The following is a 24,642-nucleotide window of genomic DNA, read 5'->3' as shown; positions in this document are numbered from 1 at the left end:
TGACATTGATTAAGAATGGAGGTATAAGAAATGCATCGGCTTCTGCCAGTGTTAATAAACAAGTTCGATTTGAAGAGAATATTTCTCCTCCATGCCATGGTTTCAAAGGAACTCAAGGTGAGGTTGGAACATTTGTTCCCGAGACAAATCCAGACGTCATAGTCCATGGTGATATCCCGGTTAGAGATCCACCATATTTGCATGACACGACGGAGTACAATCCCTATGGTTACGATCCTTATGTCAACGACGATCCTGTTGCTGATGTAACAGATTTATTAGGGAAGATTTGCCAACACAGAGTTAAGATATTATGGTAGCTGAGGAGCGCAGAATAGAAGATCGGCAAACACCTGGGACCAGCAGTAGTGGTCCAAGTCCAAGTAGAACCGATGATAGTTTTAGAAGTTCTCCATTGGACTTAGGTGAAGATCGTAGAACATGGAGTGCTCCCATGTTCACCAAAGAGGATATAGAGGCCTCACATCAACATCATTCCTCAACCAGCAAAGCTTCAGGAGAATTGCACATTGGCAAGTTCTTTCAGAACAAGCTTGAATTGAAAACCAAAGCATCCACATTTGCGATGAAGAATAATTTTGAGTTTATGGTGAAGAAATCTAGGACTGATGTGTGATACATTACCTACAAGGATTCTGATTGTGGTTGGAGATTGAGGGGTAAGAAAAAAATGCGATTTGAAATGTTCGAGATTACTGTATACAACGAAGTACACACTTGCTCACAAGAAATTCGAGATAAGGACCACTGTCAAGCATCACCGTGGGTTGTTGGGCACCTAATCAAGAGGAAATTTTCTACCGATGGTACTCGGTACATGGAAAACAACATAAGGGAGGACATGAAGCACCATTTTGGGGTCGAAATGAGCTATGAGATGGCGGGGAGATGCAGAGAAAAGGCTCTTATGTATGTCAGAGGGACACCTGAGGAATCATACTCCAAGTTACCCGGATACCTATGTCAACTGGAGCATAAGAACCCAGGTACAATTACTGATTTTGTAGCAGAAGATGGTCGTTTCTTGTATTGCTTCTTTTCCCTTGGTGTTTCTAGGTGTGGTTTCCAGTACTGTCGTCCTGTAATTTGTGTGGATGACACATTCTTGAAGAATAAGTATGGTGGCAACATGCTCTGTGTTGTTGCGTTGGATGCAAACAACCAGTTGTTTCCAATTGCGTTTGCATTGGTGGACAATGAGAACCATAACTCTTGGACTTATTTCATGAGAAAATTGAAGGAAGCCATAGGGGACGTTGAGAACCTTGCTTTTGTATTGGACAGGCATAAAAGCATTAATCATGCTTTGGAACTTGTGTTCCCAAATGTCTATCACGGTGCATGTTACCATCACATATGTATGAATCTGGTGGAAAAATTCAAAACTGACCACGTGCAAGACATCATGGGGTGTGCAGCATACCCATTTTGAATAACGGAAATGTAGCAGATGTGGTGGTAGTGGGCACAATAAGAAGTCATGTAAGGCTAGGATTTAAAAATTTGTGTTATGTAATTATTCAATTGATTTTGCTGCATTTATTATATGGAGTACTTCTTCTAATACTTTGTTGGTTTTGATCTAAATATATGCATTTATTATTATTTAGCTATCGAGGCAGAATTGGTTTGACCCATTGGGTTTTGTCGAGGCAGACACATTATGTGAATTTAGTAGTTTTTTATTTAATAACTTTTTCAAAAAATATTGTTTGATAAAAAATAATATACAAAACTAACTATATGCTATACTATACAAGATATGTATCAAGAAAATGTAAAGAGCATCACGGGGACAAATTCTGATAGAATATGTCCACACACCACTTGGTCCTGAAATGCTGGATGTTCTCATCGATAACGGCATCGAGTGGTAGCCTGACAACCAAATGCTCGATATGTTTGATGGCAAACATACCACAATCCCCACTGCATATAATCGATTTTGTGTCAATTAAAGATAAAAATAACTTTAATATTCAGATTTCAACATACACTAATTAAATAGGGGAATACCTTGTCTTTGTGACAGTCAGAATCTCGTGATCCGTAAGGGGAAAGACCGGGTAAGCTGTGCAATCCCACACCGCCTGGGGAAGGTCAAGTGTGATGATTATAAGACTGTGTAGGTATGGGACTACACAGTTGACGAGGGCTTAAATGGATTGATGGGTACTACCTATATCAACAAGATGCATCTTCTTTTCGGTAGTCCATCACTTGAGAACTCCAAAGTTAAGCGTGCTTGACCTGGGGTAATCTAGGGATGGGTGACCTCCTGGGAAGTTTTCATAGGAAGCATGTGAGTGAGGACAAAGCATGCTGAAAAGACTCGTGTTGGTTTGTAGGGCCAGTCGTCATTCCAGAAAGCAGCCATATTGACGTGGGGCGTCACAGTCTTAGTCTGAGGACACTCCTCCGAAGGAATACCACAATATGAGAAAGGCTTTGCGTTTTGCTCAGGAGATACCTGGAGATCCTCATGGTCGTCAAACATGCCAGAACACCATAACAACGAATGCAACAATAAGCACCAAGGCTTGATCACTTCCTCCAACAGAGTCGGACTAAGCACGCTATGGTTGGAATCATAAATGTTGATGCACCACGTTGGAATGGAGACTTCAATGGCGATCCAATGTGCGGCTTTCTCGATGTGCAAGGAAAAATATACTTCACTCATATTTTGCCATGATATGAGGAATTGATTATCATCGCCCTTCAACATTTTCATCTCATCGTCGTCCCATGTATACTTAGTGCTGGTCTCTCTGAAATGATTCCAATGACCTAGGCACACTTGGGGGAAGGTGGTGTTCATGATCGCAGCATCTTGACGAAATGCAGCATGATAAAAGTGGCGTCGGCGGTGTAGCATGTGCAAAGCGGCATCAATATGCTGAAAAAACATGAAAATTCGTTAGTACCATCAATATATTTTAAGATTGAATTGAAAACATAAATGTAATTTACATAGCGAATCCCAAAGTTAAGTCTGGACTGTGTGCAACTGCAAGAACCATGCCACACCGTGCGTCCCAGTATGGACATTCCGATCTCTCTTGTTGTCGATCTTCCCAATGATCCACTTATGGAAGCTCTTCTCCTGCTGTGGGTCGCACTTCCTCAAAGGTTCTGCAACTAGCCCCCGTTTATCTTGTCTCATCCTCTTCGTTTGGTCGGTGAAGTCATCAAACGCTTAAGCCTGCGTTTCTTCCTGACAACTTCAAGGCCAGCTGCCTCCTCAGGTTGTAGTACTCGTACACTGGGACTGTCAGCATCACTAGTAACTACAGATGTCTGGGCCTATGGAGTGGAGGGTTGATCATTGGGCTCGTAGTCCGCAGGCAAGATATCAAACTCTGTATCTGATTTTACGTCAGTGGATTGATCTGAGACCACTGAAAGCAGCTGCGCTAATTGAGCCATGATCGCAGTCTGGTTTTGAAGTAAGGTTGCCTGGCCCTCCTCAACCCTCTTGAGCCTCTGCATAAATTGCTCATAATCAGGCTGGGCAACCTGACTAGAGGAAGGTGCACAGGCCTGTGAAGTGCCCTCCTCAACCCTCGGGACATCCTCGTAAAAAATGGAGGAGTCCTTTGCAACTTTTGCCAGCTTCTCTGCCTCCTTCTCAGGTACTACTACTTCCTTCGCTGCAGTCCCAGCCTCCCCCATAGTTGATAACAACTCAGGGAATAACCTAGAATCAACTTCTGGGAGGCTATTGTAGTAGACTACCTTACCGGGACGTGGCTTCAGCATGGAAAATACCACTAACTGCATAGTTGAATAACATGTGTCAGAAAAACTTTAATAAAATAAATCGTTAATCAATTAATCTGTGATATTTAACAAGATAAAATGGAACTTACTCGACGGTTGGCGTTTATAGGAACCAGCTGAGCTGTCGAAATAGTGATATCAATCTTCGTAGCCCAGCTAAGCATCCTCGGAATCTGGTTCCCACTGTTCTCACCGAACTTACTCCCGAGAGCTGACATGACCTCAAAAGCCTAGTAAAGAAGTGCGGGTGCATAGCCATAGAAACTATATTTCACCTCCTTCTATTTTTTGCTTGAACCCTCTTTCTTCTTCTCCTCGTAGTGTTTCAATTGCTTCTTCATGTCCTTCTGAACTCCTCTGATAACCTTCTTAAATGAAAACTTCCCCTATGGATACTTGAAAAAGTAATCAAGATCATCAACCATCCTCAGGGAATCACCCCATATTGTCGTTGTCTTCTCTGGGGCATTCAGTACCCCCTCTATCAAATAGCACAAATCCAACTTAAATGCATCTTTTGGGTTTGTCGAGGCCTTCAAAGCATCTTCCAATTGGCCAAAACTAGCCTTTGAATTACCATTAAAGTATTCATGGATGATTCGATCACTTGAAATATGCTCTCTCAACTTGTCTGGGGACGGGGTGTTCCCAAAATTCAGCCCGGTGACTAGGGCAAACTCTGCAATCCCAAATTTGCAAAGAATGTTGCCCAAGTAGAAGTGGCCCTCTTCAGCCTTCTTGCTTTCCACCTTCCACAACATAAGCTGATGCAGCAGAACCCCAGAAAAATTAAAAGACTTGGCCTTGAAGAATTTTCCCAACGGGCATGCCTATGCCCGTTCAATTAGCCCATGCCTCTTAAATTGCTCTATAAGGGTTTCCAAGTAAGCACTACCCCTATAAGTGACACGACCAAGAAAGTGCTTCTCCAATGGCACAATCAATTCAGGCATCTAAAAAAAAAACAAAACAAAATGTTAAAAAAATGTTAAAAATGTAAAACAATCTGGTAACTATCGAGTCCTATCGAGGTCTATCGAGACAGTTACTATCGAGGCATATCGAGTCTTATCGAGACCTATCGAGGTAGGTGCTAAAAACCCTAAAGCATGATATCACCTGGTTACTATCGAGTCCTATCGAGTCTTATCGAGGCCTATCGATTCCTATCGAGGCAAAGGCTAAATCAGCCATATAGCCACTAACATCGAGTCCTATCGAGTCCCATCGAGGCCTATCGAGCCACAGTCAAATCCAGACCCTAACATATACTATCGAGTCCTATTGATTTCTATCGAGGTGCATAAAAAATCTCGAAAAAAAAACCCAGATTTCTTCATTTCCCAGCCCCGATCTATCCTATGAACAAAAATCAACAAAAAAACCAAGCACATACACATATTGCAGATTAAAAAGGAAATCACTCACCTTCGCTTTCTTTGGGGTTGTTTCCTCAAAGTTTGGTCTGTTTGCTCAACGTTTTCTCCTTCGCCTTCTCCGACAATATCTGAGCCCTTGTTCGTGGTTGTGGAAGACAATGCTTCTCCAATTTTCTTGGGTTCTGACGGATTCAATTGGGTTTGAGTGTTTTTTTTCCTTCGAAACTAAGGTATTTTGGGAGAGACCGAGAGAATACGGAGAGTTTGTGGGAAACAAATGCCAGGGGTATTTTGGGTAGTAAGAAAATTAGTAGGACCAAAATGAGAGTCATATAGTGTAGGGTATTTTTTTTTAAATACAGTATCACTTAATGCATTAAAAGTCAAATTTCCCTTATATATATGTGTGTTTTTGTGTATATGTATATATATAAATAATAATATTATATTATTTTAGACATTATATATATTATTTTGTTATTTAGTATTTGTTAAATTAGAATGTACTATTTTATATAATTTTTTTATTTTGTTTTGTTATTATAATTATTTAGAATGAATATAATATTTTTACAATAATTTATTAATTTTATATTTTAGTTTGTTTTATAAATTTGGATTGATTTAATATAAAACATAATTATATTTGATATTATATATGGATAAATATAAAAGACATAGAGGTATTATTTATAGTGGGAGAAAATATTTAAAATGAATTAAAAAATATTAAAAATTATAATATTTAAATAATATAGAAAAAAAATAGAAAAGTATAAAGTAAATGTTGGAGATAAAACAAATTAAGTAGTTTTTGGTAATATATTTTAAAAGATAGAGTATAACAATCAATATAAGTGTTCTAATAAGAGTAATTGAAGGTGGTCGGCTACTAATACTCTGTTCCAAGCTACTATTCCTTTTGTGTGGGTGGAAATTAAGTATCACATTTTAAACAATAATAAGAGGTTGTGGAAGTTAAGTAAAACACTTCAAACAAGTTTTATGTAACTTTTTCCACATAAAAAAACAAGTATTTGGCAACATAATTAATTTTTCATATGATCGTCCATTCTAACTAGGGGTGCACACGAGTTGGGTTTTCGGGTTTCAGGTGTATCGGGTGGGAAAATATGGTACTGAACCCGCTTTGAAGTTTTCAGTTTTTGGGGTGATTTCGAGTTTCGGGTGTCGGGTTTGGTGGGATCGGGTTCCTGGTGGGATTGGTCCCAAAATGAGTTTTGGGCCAAAAACAAGCCTTGGTAAAAAAAAATTCAAAAATATTATTTTTTTATTTTTTGTACTTTTCACATGTTTTTTTTTTTAATTTTGTTGTTAGTTTGGTAACATTGATTTTTTATAAATGGGCATTAGAAATTTTTTTTTGAAAAATGCATTAATCTCTAAAGTCTAATTTTTAAACAAAAATATGTTCGGGTTCGGGTGTAACCCGAAACCCATGTGTCCTTTGTTTCAAAACCAGAACCCGATCCGAACCATACCAGGTTTGGACCGGATTTCACCCGAATTCGACATGTTTTGCAAAAAATCAGATTTTTGGGTTGCGAATCTGGCGAGTTTGCAGGTTTTACGAGTTTTTTGGGTCAAATGTTCACCCCTAATTCTAACAGCTAAGAATATCATTGCTACATTTAATGATGTATCATCAGCTAGTAAACTTTTTCTTCTTCTTCTTTTTCTTCTTGGTTATGGTTTTTTATTTCTTTTATGTTTATAATTGCAAAAAACACAATTACAATAATTGCGAATATTGTTGTCCTTATACTCTGAATATCCGTCGTACAATGATAGAGCTTGGTGGTAAGAGGTTTTGGCTGTTAAAAAAAATCTATATAATTATATATGTTTTAGGTCAAGATATTTAGTTTTTAACTTAAAACAAATTATCAATGAAGAGTAATTTTAATTCAATGTGAGACTCTAATATGTCCTTTCATATGAAAGTTCTTTTCAAACAATAATCTTTAACCAAAAATATAGTTTTTTTTTTCTTTCTCCTTATTTATTTTGAATCAATAATCGTTTCAATTATAAAATAAAATGTATTAGTATTCTTATATACAAAATAGGCATAACAGTACTAGATTAATTCAATATAATTTTTCGATTGGCCATTTACAGCTCAAATTTTTTTCGTAGTTGCGAAGTTAAATTATTGTATATGTAATTATATTGGGTTTGTTTGGTAAAATTTTTGTTTTTAAAATTTTTAAACACAAAAATAGAAATATTATTTTTTTTTATTTTTTTATTTTTAAAAATAAAAATATGTTTGGTAACTATTTTTGTTTTTTTTTTAAAAAAATAATAAACTCGTTTTGATAACTTTTATTTTTATTTTTTGTTTAACAATATAAAATGTTAAAAAAAAGAAAAAAAAATTAAAAATTGTTTAAAAAAATTTTGAAAAAATTCTATTTTCAAAATTCAATAAATTTTAATTAAAATTAAAAAAAAATAGAAAATACAATTTTTTTTTGATGAATCAGATCAATTTATTGCTTCAAACATCCATTACAATCTATTCAGCACCTATAAACAAAGGCTTGGACAAGAGCTAAATACAACAGAAAAAAAAAAAACTTATAAAGTATCAAACCATTCCTTCTCTTTCTGTGTAAATGGTTAGCTCTAATGCTAGTAATTCTATGCTTTACATTGCATTTAATCCCCTGTACACAAGCTGTAATTGTTTGCATTTTCTGGTTCCAATAACAATCATTTCTATTTACCCAAATTTGGTACACCAAACCAGCTACTGCTGTCCTCAAAACCTGTTTCTTGAAACGCTGCAGTTTAGCCCTCGGGATACACCGCAGTAGCTCCAACAAAGGTCTATTCCTCACTTTCCAGCCTAACCATTGCTTGATCTCTAAAAGACATATTGAGTTGAAATCACACTAAAAAAACAGGTGTGTTGCTGACTCAACAGCAGCACCACATATAAAACAAAATGTGTCTTGGCATATGTTGAAGGAAAATAATCTGTCCTTAGTCTGCAGACGATTTTGAATTGCCAGCCATGTTATAAAACTATGTTTAGGAACATTACAGCGATTCCAAACCTCTCTATGCCAAAGCACCTTCTCTTGTTTTTCACAAAACATTTTGTATCCTTTTTGGACACTATATTTCCCTGTCATAAGATCCTGGTAGTTAGTAAGAAGCTTGTATTTTTCTTTGACTCGCACGATTTGCTTCCAATACCAACTGCCATTAGTAGGAGAACTATAGTCCCACCAATTCTCATTTTTTAGGTAGACACTATGAATCCATCTCACCCAAAGATTGTCTTTCTTTGAGGCAATAACCCAAACATATTTTGCAATCGTAGCCGTATTCCAAAGTAAAGAGTTTCGAATCCCCAAACCCCCTTCAGATTTAGATTTACATAGCTGCTCCCAAGCTATATACCCCGGGGTATATGATTCAGCAACACCTCGCCATAAGAAGGACAAGCAAAAGAGATATTCCAAACAATAGAAAATACAATTAATATAACCAAACATGATTTTGGATTTTGTTTTCATATTTTTAATCAAATAAATAGAAAACTGTTTTATTAAATGTTACCGAACGCTACCATTGTGATTCATGATTTAGAGTTTCCATCTTATTAGATGATAGAAAAAAAATGGTCTCGTACACTTGAAACCAATACAATAAATTAACCATGGTTACAACAGAATTGACTAACAAAATACACTAACAATTGCCATTGTGAGTTTAAAATATTAAGTGACGAGTGGTAGCAAATCTAATGTAATTTTTTGATTGATCATTCAGAGTTTTAATCTAATTAGTTACCATAAAACTAAAATATTATTTTTCCAACAATATCTTTTTGAGTAAGGTTTGATGCTAATTGATTGTTTGGGGATATAAATAATTAAAATATGAGTGAGGTATTCCTATTATTCTACATGTGGTACTATTAGATAGTCCTCTTAGTTATTATGTATTGAGACTTTTATTAAATTAAATTATTGAAAATAATAAGAACTTATGCACAATAAAATTAATGTCAAACCTAAATCATGAACATTTTTTAAAAATTTGACATTAAACTCAAAGAATTCTCTAGTAAAGATATTGAAATACAATGATGACCACCGTTGAGGTTGAGGAGTCTAATTCAATAATGTATTGAGATTTGATTCACCCATAAGAATTTAAAAAAAAAAAAAAAGATCCAATATCCCTGAGAAAGAGTTTTCTCCTGGGAAGAAGACTGTTATTTCTTAGACTAATAAGAGTAATTCAAAGTGGTCTGCTACTCACCCACGGCTCCAAGCTAATAATATTCCTATACATGGAAATTATGTACATGGAAATTAAGTTATTTTTTTTAAAATAGAAATCGTTTGCCTTCTTTTGGTTGCCTATACATTCTCATAGTTAGGGATTAGACTGTACCCCGCCCAAACAATGATAATACAACAATTGTCAAGTAAGTATTATCAAGGTTTGGTACATCTCTTGCTATAATCGGTGATCAAGGTACTTATTTTTACAATCAATTTTTTGAGGTTCTTATGTATAAGTTTACTTTACTTCATAAGAGCATCTCTAATGGAATGATGTAAAAGTGATATCTTTATAAAATTGAACTCTAATGGTGGTATAAAATATGTGCCGAATTAGGCTCACAATAAATATCACATTTTTTAATTGCTTCTTTGTCACTCATTAATACAAATTATTAATTTTTTAATTTTTAATTTATCTTTTAATAAAAAGATCAATTATATTTGTATATTTTCATTAAACATTAATAGCTATATTGACTTTCTTTTAGCTAGTTTTCACTTTATGCATTAGAGAACAAGTGCAAAAAGTGAGCCAAATATATATTTGACATATATTTTGGACCAAATTTGGTACAAATTATACACATTCCATTAGAGATGGTCTAAGATTGTAAATTTTATCATTAGCAAACTAATTAGCAAGTAAAGTTAGCCAATAGGGAGATAAAATAAATTCTAGAAAAGATGGTAAATTGGGACAACAAAAATTAATCTTCATGTCTTCTTGACATATTATGTGCATACCATACTACTTTCAAATCCTTCTTGGAATGTCTCCCTATTGGCTTGATTTTGGAAATGTATGTCCTCTAGCCGGAGAGCTTAGGCTATTAAAATATAAAGTAATCATTTACTGATTATGTATTCTCATTACTAAGCAACCTATGCTTGACCGGCTACTACTTTGTCTAATATGTGGTATCACATCTTACAAGAGTAATGATTGAGACACACTCAAATTGCACACTCTATTTGCACACAATGATGCGTAATTAATCTCAACCATATAATTTAAAGTGATGTGATCTTCACTTAAAATTATATATACTTCAAATTTAATACATACCATTATGTGTAAAAAATGTGTGCAATTTGAGTGTTTGTCTAGCATTACTCTTGAAGAATTTAGCTAATTAGTTATATTTATTGTAAGAATCACACCAAGGTTAAAGATTACATTTTCTAAAAAAAAAAGACTAATAAGTTTATTAAAATATAATAGTAATTCAAGCAACTAACATGTTTATTTATATATTATTTCAGAAAGTCTTAAAAATAGGGAAACCACGGTAAAAAATTAAAAAAAAAAAAAAACTATTTGATTTATTACATAACAATATAAACCAAACAACTTAATAAAATGTGTTTTAAAGTAAAAATGTAACTAACTTAATGTAAATAGAACATATAAATGTACTAAGAAAATACAAAATAAAAAATTGTCTTGATAATGTGATTTGATTTTTTTTTAGTAAAAAGTGTGATTTTTCCTATCAATAGTTACAATAGCCTAAGAGGCACATACATAACTCATTTAAATAAAGTCAGTAAATAGCTTTCTTACAAAGCTAGTACCACAGGCCTAACATTGGTCCATAGACTAAATAGGCCACAACCCACTCCCTAAAAGTCTTACATTGGGACTTGACCTATTCTAAAGCCAAAAACGACCCACTCAGTGGCAAGGGTAGTAGAACTAGTCAAACATGTGGGAAAAAACACCACGAGATGGAACAATCTTCAACTCGTCTAAGAGATTCAGTCTAAACCACTTCTCATACTCACTCGATCACTAGGAGCTGAGTAATGGTGTAATCAAGGGTTTATAAATAGAGCAACCATACGTGTACTCAAAATATGCACTCAAATATTACACACAATAACGTGACAGATTAATTTAGTCAATCACATTTATTAAAACTGGGACATACTGTTTTAAAAAACACTACTACATTACTGTATATAATATTTGTGTGCACATATCATTATTCTTATAAATACCAGGGCCTAAACCCTCTTGTAGGGCCCATTTACTCACTTTTACCCAATCATTTATTATTCTCTATAAAGCCCCCCAAATAATTAGAGGTTACATTATCTCGATTAACCTCTCGCTACCACACTATGATGACTTTAGTTTATTTATGCTTTATTTTTTTTTTATATTTTATTCTTTATTTAATCTGTTTTACTGAATTGGTCGTCGAAGTCCCTTCAACCGACACCACTACGATGTCCGAAGGCTTTCAAAGTCTGTTTTTATTTGTTCTACTAGTAGTCGATGCTCGCAAACATTCACTCTCAACAATTGTAGATTTTACCATCTACAACAACAATTGAAAATAAAATAAAATTATTTTTTTAAATGACAAACTTTTTTTAAAAAATAAAGTAAATAATTTAATTAAAATTTAATATTTAATATAATCACAAATATAAATTTATGAAAAAAGTAAGTAAAATATATGATAAACGATGTAGTGCAAATAATTTAGAAAGTTTATGAGGGGTCTTTATTTGTTAGTTTATTTCTTTTTTGTTTGTATTATTTTATATTATTTATATTATGATGTCATATTTATTAGTGGGCTATATAAACTTATGAGTGGAAAATAAAGATAGATTATTGGTTATCGAATACTTAAGTTGAGAGAGATTCTCTCATTTTGAAGGTTTTCTACTTTCTTTGTGCTAGTTTTGGAGAGCTTTAATAAAAGCTAAAAGTACTCTTTTTGAGAAATTATAAATTAAAAAATGTTTGGTAAAATTTAAAAATAACTTTTTAAAGAATTTAAGTAAAAGTTTCATTTTTTAGTCAAAGTTGGCCCACCCTAACGTTAGGATTTTAGCTTTTACGGGAAGCTAATTTATTGGTTTAATGAATATTTTATTGGACCAAATTACCTTCAATCTAATCACAAAATTCTTATTTTACCCACTTTAATTTTAGGGTTATTTTCTATCTCAACATATTTCATCTCTCATAAAATAAAATTATTACTAGCCGACACTCCTTGCCAACCTTCATCTCTTCATAATTATCACTGTGCAAATGATCAAACAACTAATGTTGAAGATGAAGATGAAACAACTAGAACTTCAAATTCAAATGAAATGGACAACATCAGAGATATGATTGCTACAAGTTTAATGAGAGATATCTAGAAATAGTATTTTCACATATTTTCCCTTTTATATTATCTAAGTTATCATATTGTGTTATACATATTTAATTAAACTTTAGATTATATGTTCAAAACTTATTTTATTTCTTTCTTTTTATAAAAAAGAAATATCTTACTAATTCTTTCTTTGTATAATTTTTTTAAAAATAAATTTTGTCAAAAGAAAACTAATAAATTTTATTTAATTTTCTAATAAAGTAAATAAATATAAATATATCTAGTATATGTGAATTTATTTTAATATAATAAAATGATGTCTATTTTTGTCTTTTTATATTTAATAGTTATCCAATTATTTAGTTTACCAAACACTCTCATACAACTTTTCCAACTCTCACATGCTAAAAATTTGTAATTTACCAAAACACTTAGCAGTTTTTTCCCATAGCACAGCTACAGCTACAGCTATTTTTTCCCACAGCACAGCTGCAGTTGCTTTTCTCCAGAGCACAGCTGTATCAAAACTGGCCCTTTGTCATAGATTTGGCTTGAGCTCTATTCACCATTCCAGTTCGCTATATCATTAGTTAAATATTTTTTTAAGTTTGGTGTTATTGATCTTGTGTGAACACTCACTTAAACAATTTCAAGATTTTTTAACAAAGCTTATGTATGTGAACATGTTGAACAAGTATCTCCTCTTATTTATCATTCGTTTTTTCTTTTAATCAGGATGTGGGTCATTCCATTCTTGAAAGCTATTCAAGGGTGTTGGAAATAGCTCTTTGGAATTATCAAGCATTTTGATGTATTTCTTAGTTAAATGTTTTGTGGATAAAAAATTGTGTGTCTTACAAATGAGTATTAGACTCCTATTTATAGAGTTTTAAAACACCTTTTGAAATTCAAATTTCACCAACTCTCTTGGCTTTTACCAATGTTTAATTGGGTTGTTGAAAACGTTCAAATTGAAGAAATGACAAAATGGAATTTGGTTGCCAGCACCCCAAGCCTCGGCCTAGGACATTCCAGGCTACAACTATAAGCCTCTGACTCCTACGCCGTTGGCCGAGGCCTGAAGGCTGTTTCAGCTTCCTAATACATTTTCTCAAAACGTCAAAATACATTTCCCACATAATTTTGTAATCTCCATACACCTAATAGGAATTAAAAACATATTTTTAACAGTCATATCACATTATAACTTATGAAATATCATCTCAAAATGTGTAATTCTCATTATTCACATTATTAGTTGATATTTGGAAGTTACAAATTTCTAATTGGTTTTGTAACTCTAAAATATGTTACACTTGGACACACATATATGTCAAATTTTGTAACTCTCAATAATATTATGTTGCAAAGTCACAAATCACATTTGTGAGACTATATTATATAAAATAATATAACATATATAGATGTAGCAGTATCAGCCTATTTGGTAGGCACCCATGCCACTTATTTTGCTATTTATAACTAGAATATTGGGGCATGGCCTCGACTTTGAAAAACAACCTAACTCTGTCGTTTTGGTTCGAATCTGGACTTGTAACAAATTCCAATTCTTGTCGTTTGCTTTATTTGGGCTTTACTTGATCCATAGACTCAACTCAATAGTATTAGACTATTTAGTACATTTTTCTTAGGGACCAATTAATGACAATACATAGGTTACTAATGCCACTGATGAGGGTGGCATGGTGCTAAGGAAATTCAATCTAAATCTTATGGCCAATTATTATACATGTAACTATAGTGTGGTTCGGATACTTTTTAAAAGCACTTTTACATGTATTAAGTTTTAAAAGCTCTTCAGAAAGTTTGATTGAGTTTCACAATCAAAAGAGTATTTTGCTTTTATAAGTTATTTTTGGAGAAGTTACTAAAGGTAGCTTCTTTAGAAAGTAATTTTTGATACAGTGCGTCTCTAATGTAGTGCCGAGAAGATGGTGTATTGTTATATTTAGTATATTTTAGTAAAACTATAACTCTAATGATGTTCTAAAAAGTATGTCAAATTTGACACATCTTAAAAGTTGTGACAAATTTGACACAAAATATAACATGTGGCAAATTTTACATACCAATAAATGTCACTTTTTTATTTATTATATTGCCATTAATTTATTAATTAACAATTAATGACTACTTTTCTTTACAATAAAAATAATAAAAACAAAGATTACTTTTTGTATATTATTAATAAATATTAAGTGAATTGTTGATTTTTTTTTAGTTAATATTTATCTTGTGTATTGGATCACAATTATAAATATTAAGCCAAATATAATATTGACTCATTTTTTGTGCCAAATTTAATACAAAATTTGCATCTTAATATTATTATCTTATTAAATATACATTTTTTTAATTGTGCGTTGAGAGTTTTGAATCTTACATTTTTTAATTGTGCGAGTTTTGGCTTTTACTGTTACGAGATTAAAATATTAATTTTTCTAGTATACATTTTTTAACTAGGCAAGTTTGATCTTAGTCTTAGGAAATTAAAATATTATATTTTCAAATATGCATTTAGTAAGAATTAAAGGTAATAGATTTTTTTTTTTTGGATATATATAAATAAAATATGAACGAGGTTTTCTTTTATCCTGCATGTGGTACTAATAGCTAGTCTTCTAAATTATGAATTGGGATTTTTTTTTACCTATGTTATTAAAAATAACAAGAATATATGCACAACTAATTTAATGTCAAACCTAGATTATGAAAATTCTTGAAAATTTGATATTAAACTCAAAAAATTCTCCAGTAAAGATATTGAAATACAAAGTTGACCAGTACATATAAGGAATCTAATTCAACAATGTATAGAGATTTACTTGCCTATAAAAATTAGGATTTATAATTTTTTGGACCCTATATTTTGTCAAATTACTTGTTTGAACCATATATTTTGTAAAATGTTTCAAATACAATGTTAAATTCGATTTTACTCAAAATTTTCTGAGCTAAAATTATAAATAATTCACTAAACTAACAATTTAAAACAAAAATAAAATCATTTTGTCTAACAACTGTGTTATTATATTTAATTTTGTCTAGCAACTGTGTTATTATATTTAATTTTGTCTTCATCAAAACTGTGTTTAGGGGTCTGTAGAGGTGATTTCCTACAATTGATTAGATGGGCACCAGCAACCTGTCAAGAACAAAGAGTGAGACGAGAGTTCAATTGGGAGCACCGGTGGGGTGTCAGCCAAAGGGACTCCGATGCTCAAGTCAGTCGGGTTGTAATGAGAGCTAATAGAAAGTAATAAAATTACGATATAAATAATCGAAATAATGATGGATGGAAGAGTCGTAAAATGGTCAGAGTGACGGTGGCGATGACGGAGGAGCCGAGCGACTAGGTCAGGTCCAATCAGACTGACTAACTAGTCTTGCTTGACTGGATCGCTCAGAAATAGAGTAGCCTTTGTTTCAATTAGAGAGTAGAGAAAGTCCAGTGATTATCTGATGCCTTTTCTCAACCCCTGATGGTCTTATTTATTGTCCTCCTTTTGGTTCCGTCCTCCTCCGTCTTTCTGATTCGTTTGACTCGCTCCAAGTGGTTTCTTTCCGAAATATTCTCGGCGAATGTGGTGGGAGCCTTGATTGTTTCAAGGTCCCTGGCTGACTGAGCGTATCCGGGTTCATGTTCGGGTATGGTTCTGGGCGTTTGGATGGTACATTGTATATGCGAGCCCATTTACATGGGTTTGGGCCTTATTGGCTAATTAGGCTAGCTTATTGGGCTGAGTGATTGCTTGTTGGATTCTTTTTTATCAAGCAGACTGATTTTGCCCACTACAGTTTGTCCCTCACTCTTTGGTATAGAATTCATTCTTTATCAAAGAGTAAAAAATAAATTAATTCTATCGTGATTTATCCAACTTCCCCATGGTCAGAGAAAATTATTAAAGTTTGCCTTGACTCTATTTACCCCTTTCAGCAATTATTCACGGGGGGGTATAGGGGTGAAACGCCCTAGTTTTGGGGGTTCGGGGGCGCAACGCGGCCCCCGAAAGGTATACGTGGTTTAAATTGTTTCCCGAACCCATGTCCGAGTGTGTGGCCTTATGCGGCCACGTGATGTACATGTGGCCGAGTGTCCGATTGGCTGTGGATGCATGCAGGCCTCGCTGGCCGAGTGACACGCACTCGCACACAGCTGGATGTCCGAGCAGCCGAGAGGTTTGTTGATGCGCGCGGCTGGCTGACCGGTTGTCCGAGTGGCCGAGGGGCCTACTGATGCGCGCGGGCCTAGTTGGCTGGTTGTCCGAGTGGCCGAGGGGCCTACTGATGCGCGCGGGCCTAGTTGGCTGGTTGTCCGAGTGGCCGAGGGACCTGCTGATGCGCGCTGGCCTTGGCCGAGTGACATGCATTCGTGAGTTAGGTTGTCCGACTGTCCGGTCAAGATGTTTACTTAGCCAGGTATATACATGGCCAGGTGGTGGATTGTCCGAATGCCTTGCAGACTAGAGCGCATATTGTTTGGTACGAACTGTGCGCATGAGGGGAGCCAGGTCCAATTGGAGCTCATAAATTTTATCAAGCTTTATATGATTTTGTGTGGGTTTATATTTTACCAAGTCTGTCCAAACCCAAATCTGCTTTTTGGTAAATTTGTTTGTAGGTATATCATTTTCCCCATTTGATGGTCGAGACTTGTCATCCATCCAAGGTCCCTTTGAGCCTATAAAAGTGAGCATTGTTTACAAGCTCTTCACATTTGGTGGAGCATTTGGTGGGGCTTGTCTTAAAGGCTTGGAGAAAAGCTCTCTAGAGGTTGGTTTCCTTTTCCTTTCTTTCTTTGAATATTCTTATGTCGTTCTTCGTGTTCTTCGTGTTCTTGAGGTCGTTTTGTATGGGTTGTAGTTGTAACTTTAGTTTGATTCACTTTTTATTGCCGTTTGCATTTGATCTTTGTTGATAGTAGGAACATGTTTTTTTACTGTTTGCCATGTATTATGATAGTTTTGCCTTTGTGAGTACATTCTCTTAAGACGAGTGACCCTATGTCCGACTGTCTGGATGGTTAGATGAGAACTAGTTGTCTGTCTGTCTTTCTGTTAGTCATTAACTTTTTGATCTATATTGTCTTGCTGTCTGGTAGGCCGATAATGTTTATAATTACTTGTACGTCCACTCGAACTTAGATAGTGCATTTGTTCTAGGTGGTCTTTCGAGCATGTCATCCAGTAATTGAGGCAGTCTTGCTGGGTCTTCTGGTAGGATGACCTGTTCATCTAGTGATGATGGTAGCTGCACCAATCCCAATATTCCTATTAGCGTGGTCGGCATTGGTGTGGATAATGATGAGCCTATAGTTGGTGGTTTCTCTAGTCGCATGCTTCTGGGTTATAACCCGGAGTCAAAGATTACTTTAGAGGATTTTCCTCGGCTTCGTCGGGCTTATGATATACCTAGTTATGCTAGTCTGCATTCCCCGTCTGGTGGGGAGCGGGCTAATTGGAATTTACCTGGCTGGGTATGCATGTATGAGCTTCCTTTCAAGGAAGGGTTCAGATTTCCTCTTCCTAGGTTAGTGAAAGAAGTATGTGAGTATCATACTGTATCACCCAGTCAGCTGATGCCGAATGTCTGGCGTGCTCTGATGGCCATGGAAGTTTTTAGTGAGAAACATGGCATTGAGTTTACTGTCGAAGAGGCGTTACTTGCATACTCTTTGAAGGAGCATCATACGGACAAGGGTAGATACCAATTCTTGTCTCAGTCGAAGAGTTCCCTTATTGTAGATTTGAAAGATTGTGACAAACGTTGGAAGGATCAATACTTTTTTGTTTCTCATAATGTGTTGGGGTTGCCGGCTGACTGTAAGATTCCTCATGCATGGTCTTCAACCAGTGAGTGCTTGCGTGTGATGAAATGAGTAATTTCTTTCTGTAGTTTTTGCTGACATTCTTCTGACTGGTTGTTTTGTTTAATTTGTAGGCAGAGTGAACATCCTGTTTGCCTGGGTGTGTCGAGGAGCTCAAGGAAGGGTTAATCGGTTTGCTGAGTTTCGAGAAGAAGATCGTAGGTGGCAAGCGATCTTGTCTGAGGAGAATCTTCGTGGTAGCTCTTTGTGGAGTCAGGTTCCTCGTCATCCTGAAGGCATTACCCTTCCTACGAGTCGTATTCAATCTCGCATTATACTTATCACACGAAGTCTTGAGATTTTGGGGTATGAATCGTCTTTGCTGACTGAACTGATGCCAGGCGAACGAAATTTTGCAGACCTTCTTATGGCTGGAGAAACGTTTCGTCTAAATCTGACAGGCTCTAGGGCTATGGAACGCCTACGAGCACGTAAGAAGCAGGCAATTGCATCTTCAAGTGCTGAGAAGGATGTTGTCAATGAAGTTTCTCCTCCTCTTCCTCTTCCTACTGCTGGAAAGACTCAAAAGAACAAGAAGAAGCGGACTTCTCCAACTAATTCGTCTAACTGGTTTGCTGAGAAGATAGAGCTTTCTTTTCCGTCATCCGCCTCATCACATTCTGAGTTTGGTCCTCACCTTGAGGAGGTTAATAAGCTACTATGGCCTGAGGACAAAGACATGTTTGATCAGCTTGGATCAAAGTCATCGCTTTCTGCTTCCATTTCCCACGTCTTTCAGGTTTGTCTGATTTGTCAATTTTATTTCATAATGATGGGTAGTCAGATTGATTGATTGTTTTGTTATTGTTTTTCTTTATTATGTCAGGGTATGCAAGGCCTTACGTGGGCAAATGAGAAAATTCAAGAACTGGAAAAACAAGTGAAAACATTGAACCGTCAGAATGTTGATCTGCGGTCTGAGGTCAAGGGATTGAAGACTTGTAAAAAAGACCTTGAGAAACTTAACAGGGATCTCAAGACCCAATTAGATGCCAAGGAGCTAGATGCTAGTCGACTACAACCTACTTTGGATACTTTGGCCAATGTTTGAACCAAGGTTGATATGTTAGAAGGTCGTTTGACTAATATTGCCTTAGAGGCCGAGATCCAGTGTCGTGGTCAGATGGCGATTGACTTTCGTGATGGGAAGACTGATTCTTGGAATGTAAGTCAGTTCATAGGCGACTGTGAAGAACTGCAACAAATGAGGGTTGAAGAGGCTATTCAAGCTAACAATCTGGCTGTCTCCTTTGGAGACATGACTACAGGCAATCTTGGGCAGGAGGATTGATTTCTGATCCTTGCTTGATTTAGTATTTCTTTGTCGTAGAAGCCTTTTCTTTTTCTTCTGTTTTTTATATGTTTTCTACGATTGCACAAACTTTTTATAAGTTGTTGTTGTATGTTGTTGTAATTTCTTTCTAACAAGATTATGTTGGTAGTAGTTGTTCTAGCCTGAATGGCAGGCTGGCAGTCTTGATGGTTATGAAACAATCTTGTATTTTGGCTCAAAGTAATCTTGTATCCTACATATTTTTCTTTATATTAAAATGACTAGAAGTATTATCTTACTTTTCATATTAATCTTGTCCGGATGACTGACTGGGTGGCCGATTGTCTTGGCTAATCATATCATTCACCGTGGTATTCAGGCTGACGATATACTCTATCTTTGTCCCCAGTCTAAGTGTAATATACTTGGAATTTTAGACTTAGACTATTGGTTTTCTTTTTTGTGTTAACTCGGGCGTTTGTCCTCGGATAAATTATGGTCAGGCTAGTTCACTTTCTTGACTAACTTGCTGGACGACCAATCTTAGGTAAAAAGAAAACATTGGACGTAATTTTGGGGCTGCACTCCATAGAGCTGCCTACATACCCTTGTCAGGGATCAAGCCCAAATGTAGTTCTGACACTTCCTGCATGATAGTGTCAGTATGTTGCTTGAATGAAGATCCCGTGAGATCAATGATGAAAGAAAATGAAAGAAGACTGGGTTGAGTTAAAAGTGGTACTGTTTTAAGTGGACAGCGTTCCAGCTGTTGTTGATTTCACGTCCATCTTTAGTTTGTAGCTTGTTTGCTCCATGTCCGACTACCTTTGTGACCAGGTAGGGACCTTCCCATGTCGGGGCGAACTTACCTGCTCCCGCTTCTTTAGTGTTCTGGAAGACTCTTCGTAGAACCCAATCTCCTACTTTGAATGTCCGAGTGCGTATGTTCTTGTTGTAATGTCTGGCTATGCTTTGTTGATAGGCCGAGACTCTTAAGAGTGCTTTGTCCCTTCTTTCGTCGATGGTGTCGAGTTCATGGCACATGTTTTCCCAATTTTCTTCGTTTGTCGTCAGCTCATGTCTGGCTGTCGGAACTTCGCTCTCAGTAGGGATGACTGCCTCCATCCCGTAGGCTAATGAGAATGGTGTTTCCCTTGTCGCAGTCCTGGTTGTGGTTCGATAGGACCATAGGACTCCCGACAACTCGTCAGCCCATCTTCCCTTAGCTTTTTCAAGGCGCTTCTTAATGTTGTTCATGATGGTCTTGTTGGATGACTCTGCTTGACCATTTGCTTGGGAATACCTTGGTGTGGAGAAGCTGAGCTTGATGTTCCAGAATTTGCAGAAGTCTTGGAAGTCGAAACTGATGAATTGAGAGCCGTTGTTTGTCACGATTTCTTTTGGTACTCCGTACCTAAAGATCACATTCTTCCAAATGAAACCCTTTACTTCTTTGTCTCGGACTTGGTGGAATGAGTCTGCTTCGATCCACTTGCTGATGTAGTCGTTCACTGCGAGCATGTACATCTTCTATCCTGGTGCGGTTGGAAGCTTGCCTACTATATCCATCCCCCATTTCATGAATGGCCAAGGGGATGTGATTGAGATGAGACGCTCCGGAGGTTGGTGGGATATTTGAGCAAACCGTTGCCATTTGTCGCATCGTCTTGCATAGTCAGACGAATCAGCTCGCATAGTTGGCCAGTAGTAGCCTTGTGTTAGGGCACGATGCGCTAAGCTTCGCCCTCCAAAGTGGTTGCCGCACTCTCCTTCATGCAACTCAGCCAGTACGTATTTGGCCTCTACAGGGTTAATGCATTTCAAATATGGACCAGAAAAGGAACGTTTATAGAGCTTACCTCGTATAATAGTGAAGCGGGCTGACTGAGCCTTGACCCGACGTGCTTTGTTCTTATCTTCGGGAAGTATGTCCTGTTCCAAGTACTCGACTATTGGAGTCATCCATGTTCGGTTGTTGGAGATATCACTAACTTGCTCTTCTTCGTCTTTCCAGACAGCTGGCCAATGGAGATATACCACAGGTATTGTCTTGGGGTCGATTGTCTGGATGGAGGATCCAAGGTTTGCCAATGCATCTGCATGACTGTTCTCCCCTCTTGGTACTTGGTTGATAGTGAACTCGTTGAAGACTGACTACAACTCTTTAGTCTTGTTGAGGTAGGCTGTCATTTTGTTATCCCGGGCCTGATAGCTACCTTGCATTTGGTTGACTACCAATTGAGAATCACTGAAGACCACGATCTTTTTTACTCCCATGTCTTTGGCTAGTCCGAGTCGAGCTATCATTGCTTCGTATTCAGCTTCATTGTTGGTAGCTTTGAACCTGCATCGGACTGCTTGTTCGATTACGTCACCTTGGGGTGAAGTCAGGACGAGTCCGAGTCCACTTCCTCTGGTGTTACTTGAGCCGTCTACTTGCAACTTCCAGATTCCGACTGGCTGTCCCTCGGTCAGACAACAAAGTTCTTTTTCTGCCTGCACATGCATGTTAGGTGTAAAATCTGCAATGAAATCAGCTAATACCTGAGATTTGAGGGAAGTTCGTGGCTTGTATGTTACTTCGTACTCGCTGAGCTCTACCGCCCACTTGGTCAGTCTGCCTGAAAATTCTGGTTTGTGGAGGATTGTTTTGAGTGGAAAGGTGGTCAAGACCGTTATTGGATGGCACTGGAAGTATGGGCGTAGCTTCCTTGCTGCGTGGATGAGTGCTAGTGCAAGCTTCTCCAGCTGGCTATATCGGGTTTCTGCATTAAGCAAAGCTTTGCTTACATAGTAGACTGGAGACTGCTTGCCTTCCTCTTCCCGGACTAGGATTGCGCTAACTGCGGTCTCGGATACTGCTAGATAGATGAATAATGTCTCATTGTCTTTTGGCTTTGAGAGGAGAGGCGGGCTGGTCAGGTACTGTTTTAGCTGGCCCAGTGCCTCTTCACATTCAGCTGTCCACTCGAAGGTTTTTGATTTCCTTAGTGTGTTGAAGAAGAGGTGACATCGTTCTGAAGACTTTGAGATGAATCGGCTGAGTGCTACAATGCGTCCAGTTAATTTCTGTACCTCTTTTATGCACGTTGGGGAAGGAATCCTTTGGATTGACTCTATCTGTGCTGGATTTGCCTCGATTCCCCTTTGGGTTACTAGGTACCCAAGGAACTTTCCTGCAGTCACACCAAAAGAACATTTAGTGGGATTCAGTTTCATATTATATTTCCTAAGAATGTCAAAAAGATTGTTTTAAATGGCTGATATGGTCCTTTGCAATGAGGGATTTGACGAGCATGTCGTCAATGTAGACTTCCACCGTCTTCCTTAGCAAGCCGGCAAACATCTTGTTGACTAGTCTCTGATATGTTGCTCCTGCGTTCTTCAATCCAAATGGCATGACCTTGTAGCAGAATATGCCTAAGTTGGTCATGAAGGCTGTCTTTTCCTGGTTGTCTGGATGCATCAGGATCTGGTTGTATCCTGAGTATGCGTCCATGAAGCTTAGGAGTTCATGACCGACTGTGGCGTCTACTAGCATGTCTATGTGTGGTAATGGGAATGAGTCTTTTGGACGCGCCTTGTTGAGGTCTGTGAAGTCAATGCAAACTCGCCATTTGCCATTCTTTTTTTTTACGATGACTACGTTAGCCAACCAGTCGGGATAATGCACCTCCCTCATGAACCCATTATCAATAAGCTTTTGAACTTCTTCGTTAATGGCTTTGTTCCTTTCAGGGGCAAATTTTCTTCTTTTTTGCTTCCTTGGTGGGTAGTCTGGATCAACCTGCAATTTATGGACAATTATTTCGGGGTCAATTCCAGTCATGTCTGCATGGGACCAAGCAAAACAATCATAATAGGCAGATAAAAAATTAATGAGTTTAGTTTTGATGTCAGGGTCCAATCGTGATCCGATTTGGACTTTGTGATCTGGATAGTCCGAATGTATCTGGACTTCGTCCAACTCCTCCATGTCTGGTTGGTTCATCTGGGAGTCAGTCAGTCAGTCTTCCTGTAATTGCTATAACTGAGCAGGTTTGGCCTTCATGGTAGTCTGGTAACATGCTCTCGAATCTTTTTGTTGGCCTTTAATTTCTTTTACTCCCCACTTAGTTGGGAACCTTAGGACTTGGTGGTATGTTGAAGGGACTGCCTCCATTTCATGTATCCATGGTCGACCCAGTATCACGTTGTAAGCAGACGGAGAGTCTACTACCAGGAATCTTGTGCATAGATTGACTCCTTCGGCATAGACAGGTAGCTCGATCTCTCCTAGTGTGTTCTTTTGTTCTCCACTGAAACCGATGAGGATTGTAGTCTTCTTTATAATCTTTGATTCATCTATCCCCATTTCCCTGAGAGCACTTAAAAATAAAATGTTAGCTGAACTACCATTATCAATAAGTATACGTTTAGTAAGACAATTAGCAATGACAAGAGCATCATGATGTGGGTTAAGGAGTCTGGTTGACTCTGTTGTTGAGAAACTGATGGTTTGAGCTGGTAGGTTGATGGTATTCTTCTCTGTCTTGCTGGACTCTCCTTTGATCCAGTTGGTCTGCCTGGCATGTCTTTTGGCTGCTGAATGAGTGACTTCGCTTACCTCAGAGCCACCAGTTATTACGTTCACCGTCCGTTCATGAGTAGGTGGCTTCGGCGGGGTTACTTCTCTTCGGACGACTGACCTGTCTGCCTCCTGCTGGAATGTTCTTTTGCCTTTGTCTGTAAGTAAGTCAGTCAGGTGACCACGTTTTAATAGGTTGGATACTTCGAGTCTTAAGGCAATGCACTCATCCGTTCGGTGACCGTGGTCATTGTGGAATTCACACCATTTTGCTTTGTC

General features: G+C 36.9%; 1 protein-coding gene across 1 annotated transcript; it reads right to left on the bottom strand.

Moving 5' to 3' along the window:
- Positions 1–21,326: 21,326 nt before the first annotated feature.
- LOC133806720 (uncharacterized) lies at positions 21,327–23,015 on the bottom strand. Its single transcript, XM_062244812.1, has 2 exons — positions 22,013–23,015; positions 21,327–21,919 (listed from the first exon to the last, which is right to left on the bottom strand). The coding sequence occupies exons 1-2, from the start codon at positions 23,013–23,015 to the stop codon at positions 21,327–21,329; spliced, it is 1,596 nt and encodes a 531-aa protein (XP_062100796.1).
- Between the last annotated feature and the right edge of the window lie 1,627 nt (positions 23,016–24,642).

Source organism: Humulus lupulus, chromosome X, assembly GCF_963169125.1.
Source record: "Humulus lupulus chromosome X, drHumLupu1.1, whole genome shotgun sequence".
Taxonomy (NCBI): Eukaryota; Viridiplantae; Streptophyta; class Magnoliopsida; order Rosales; family Cannabaceae; genus Humulus; species Humulus lupulus.
The sequence above is the reverse complement of the archived record's forward strand: the minus strand, read 5'-3'. Positions and strand labels throughout refer to the sequence as shown.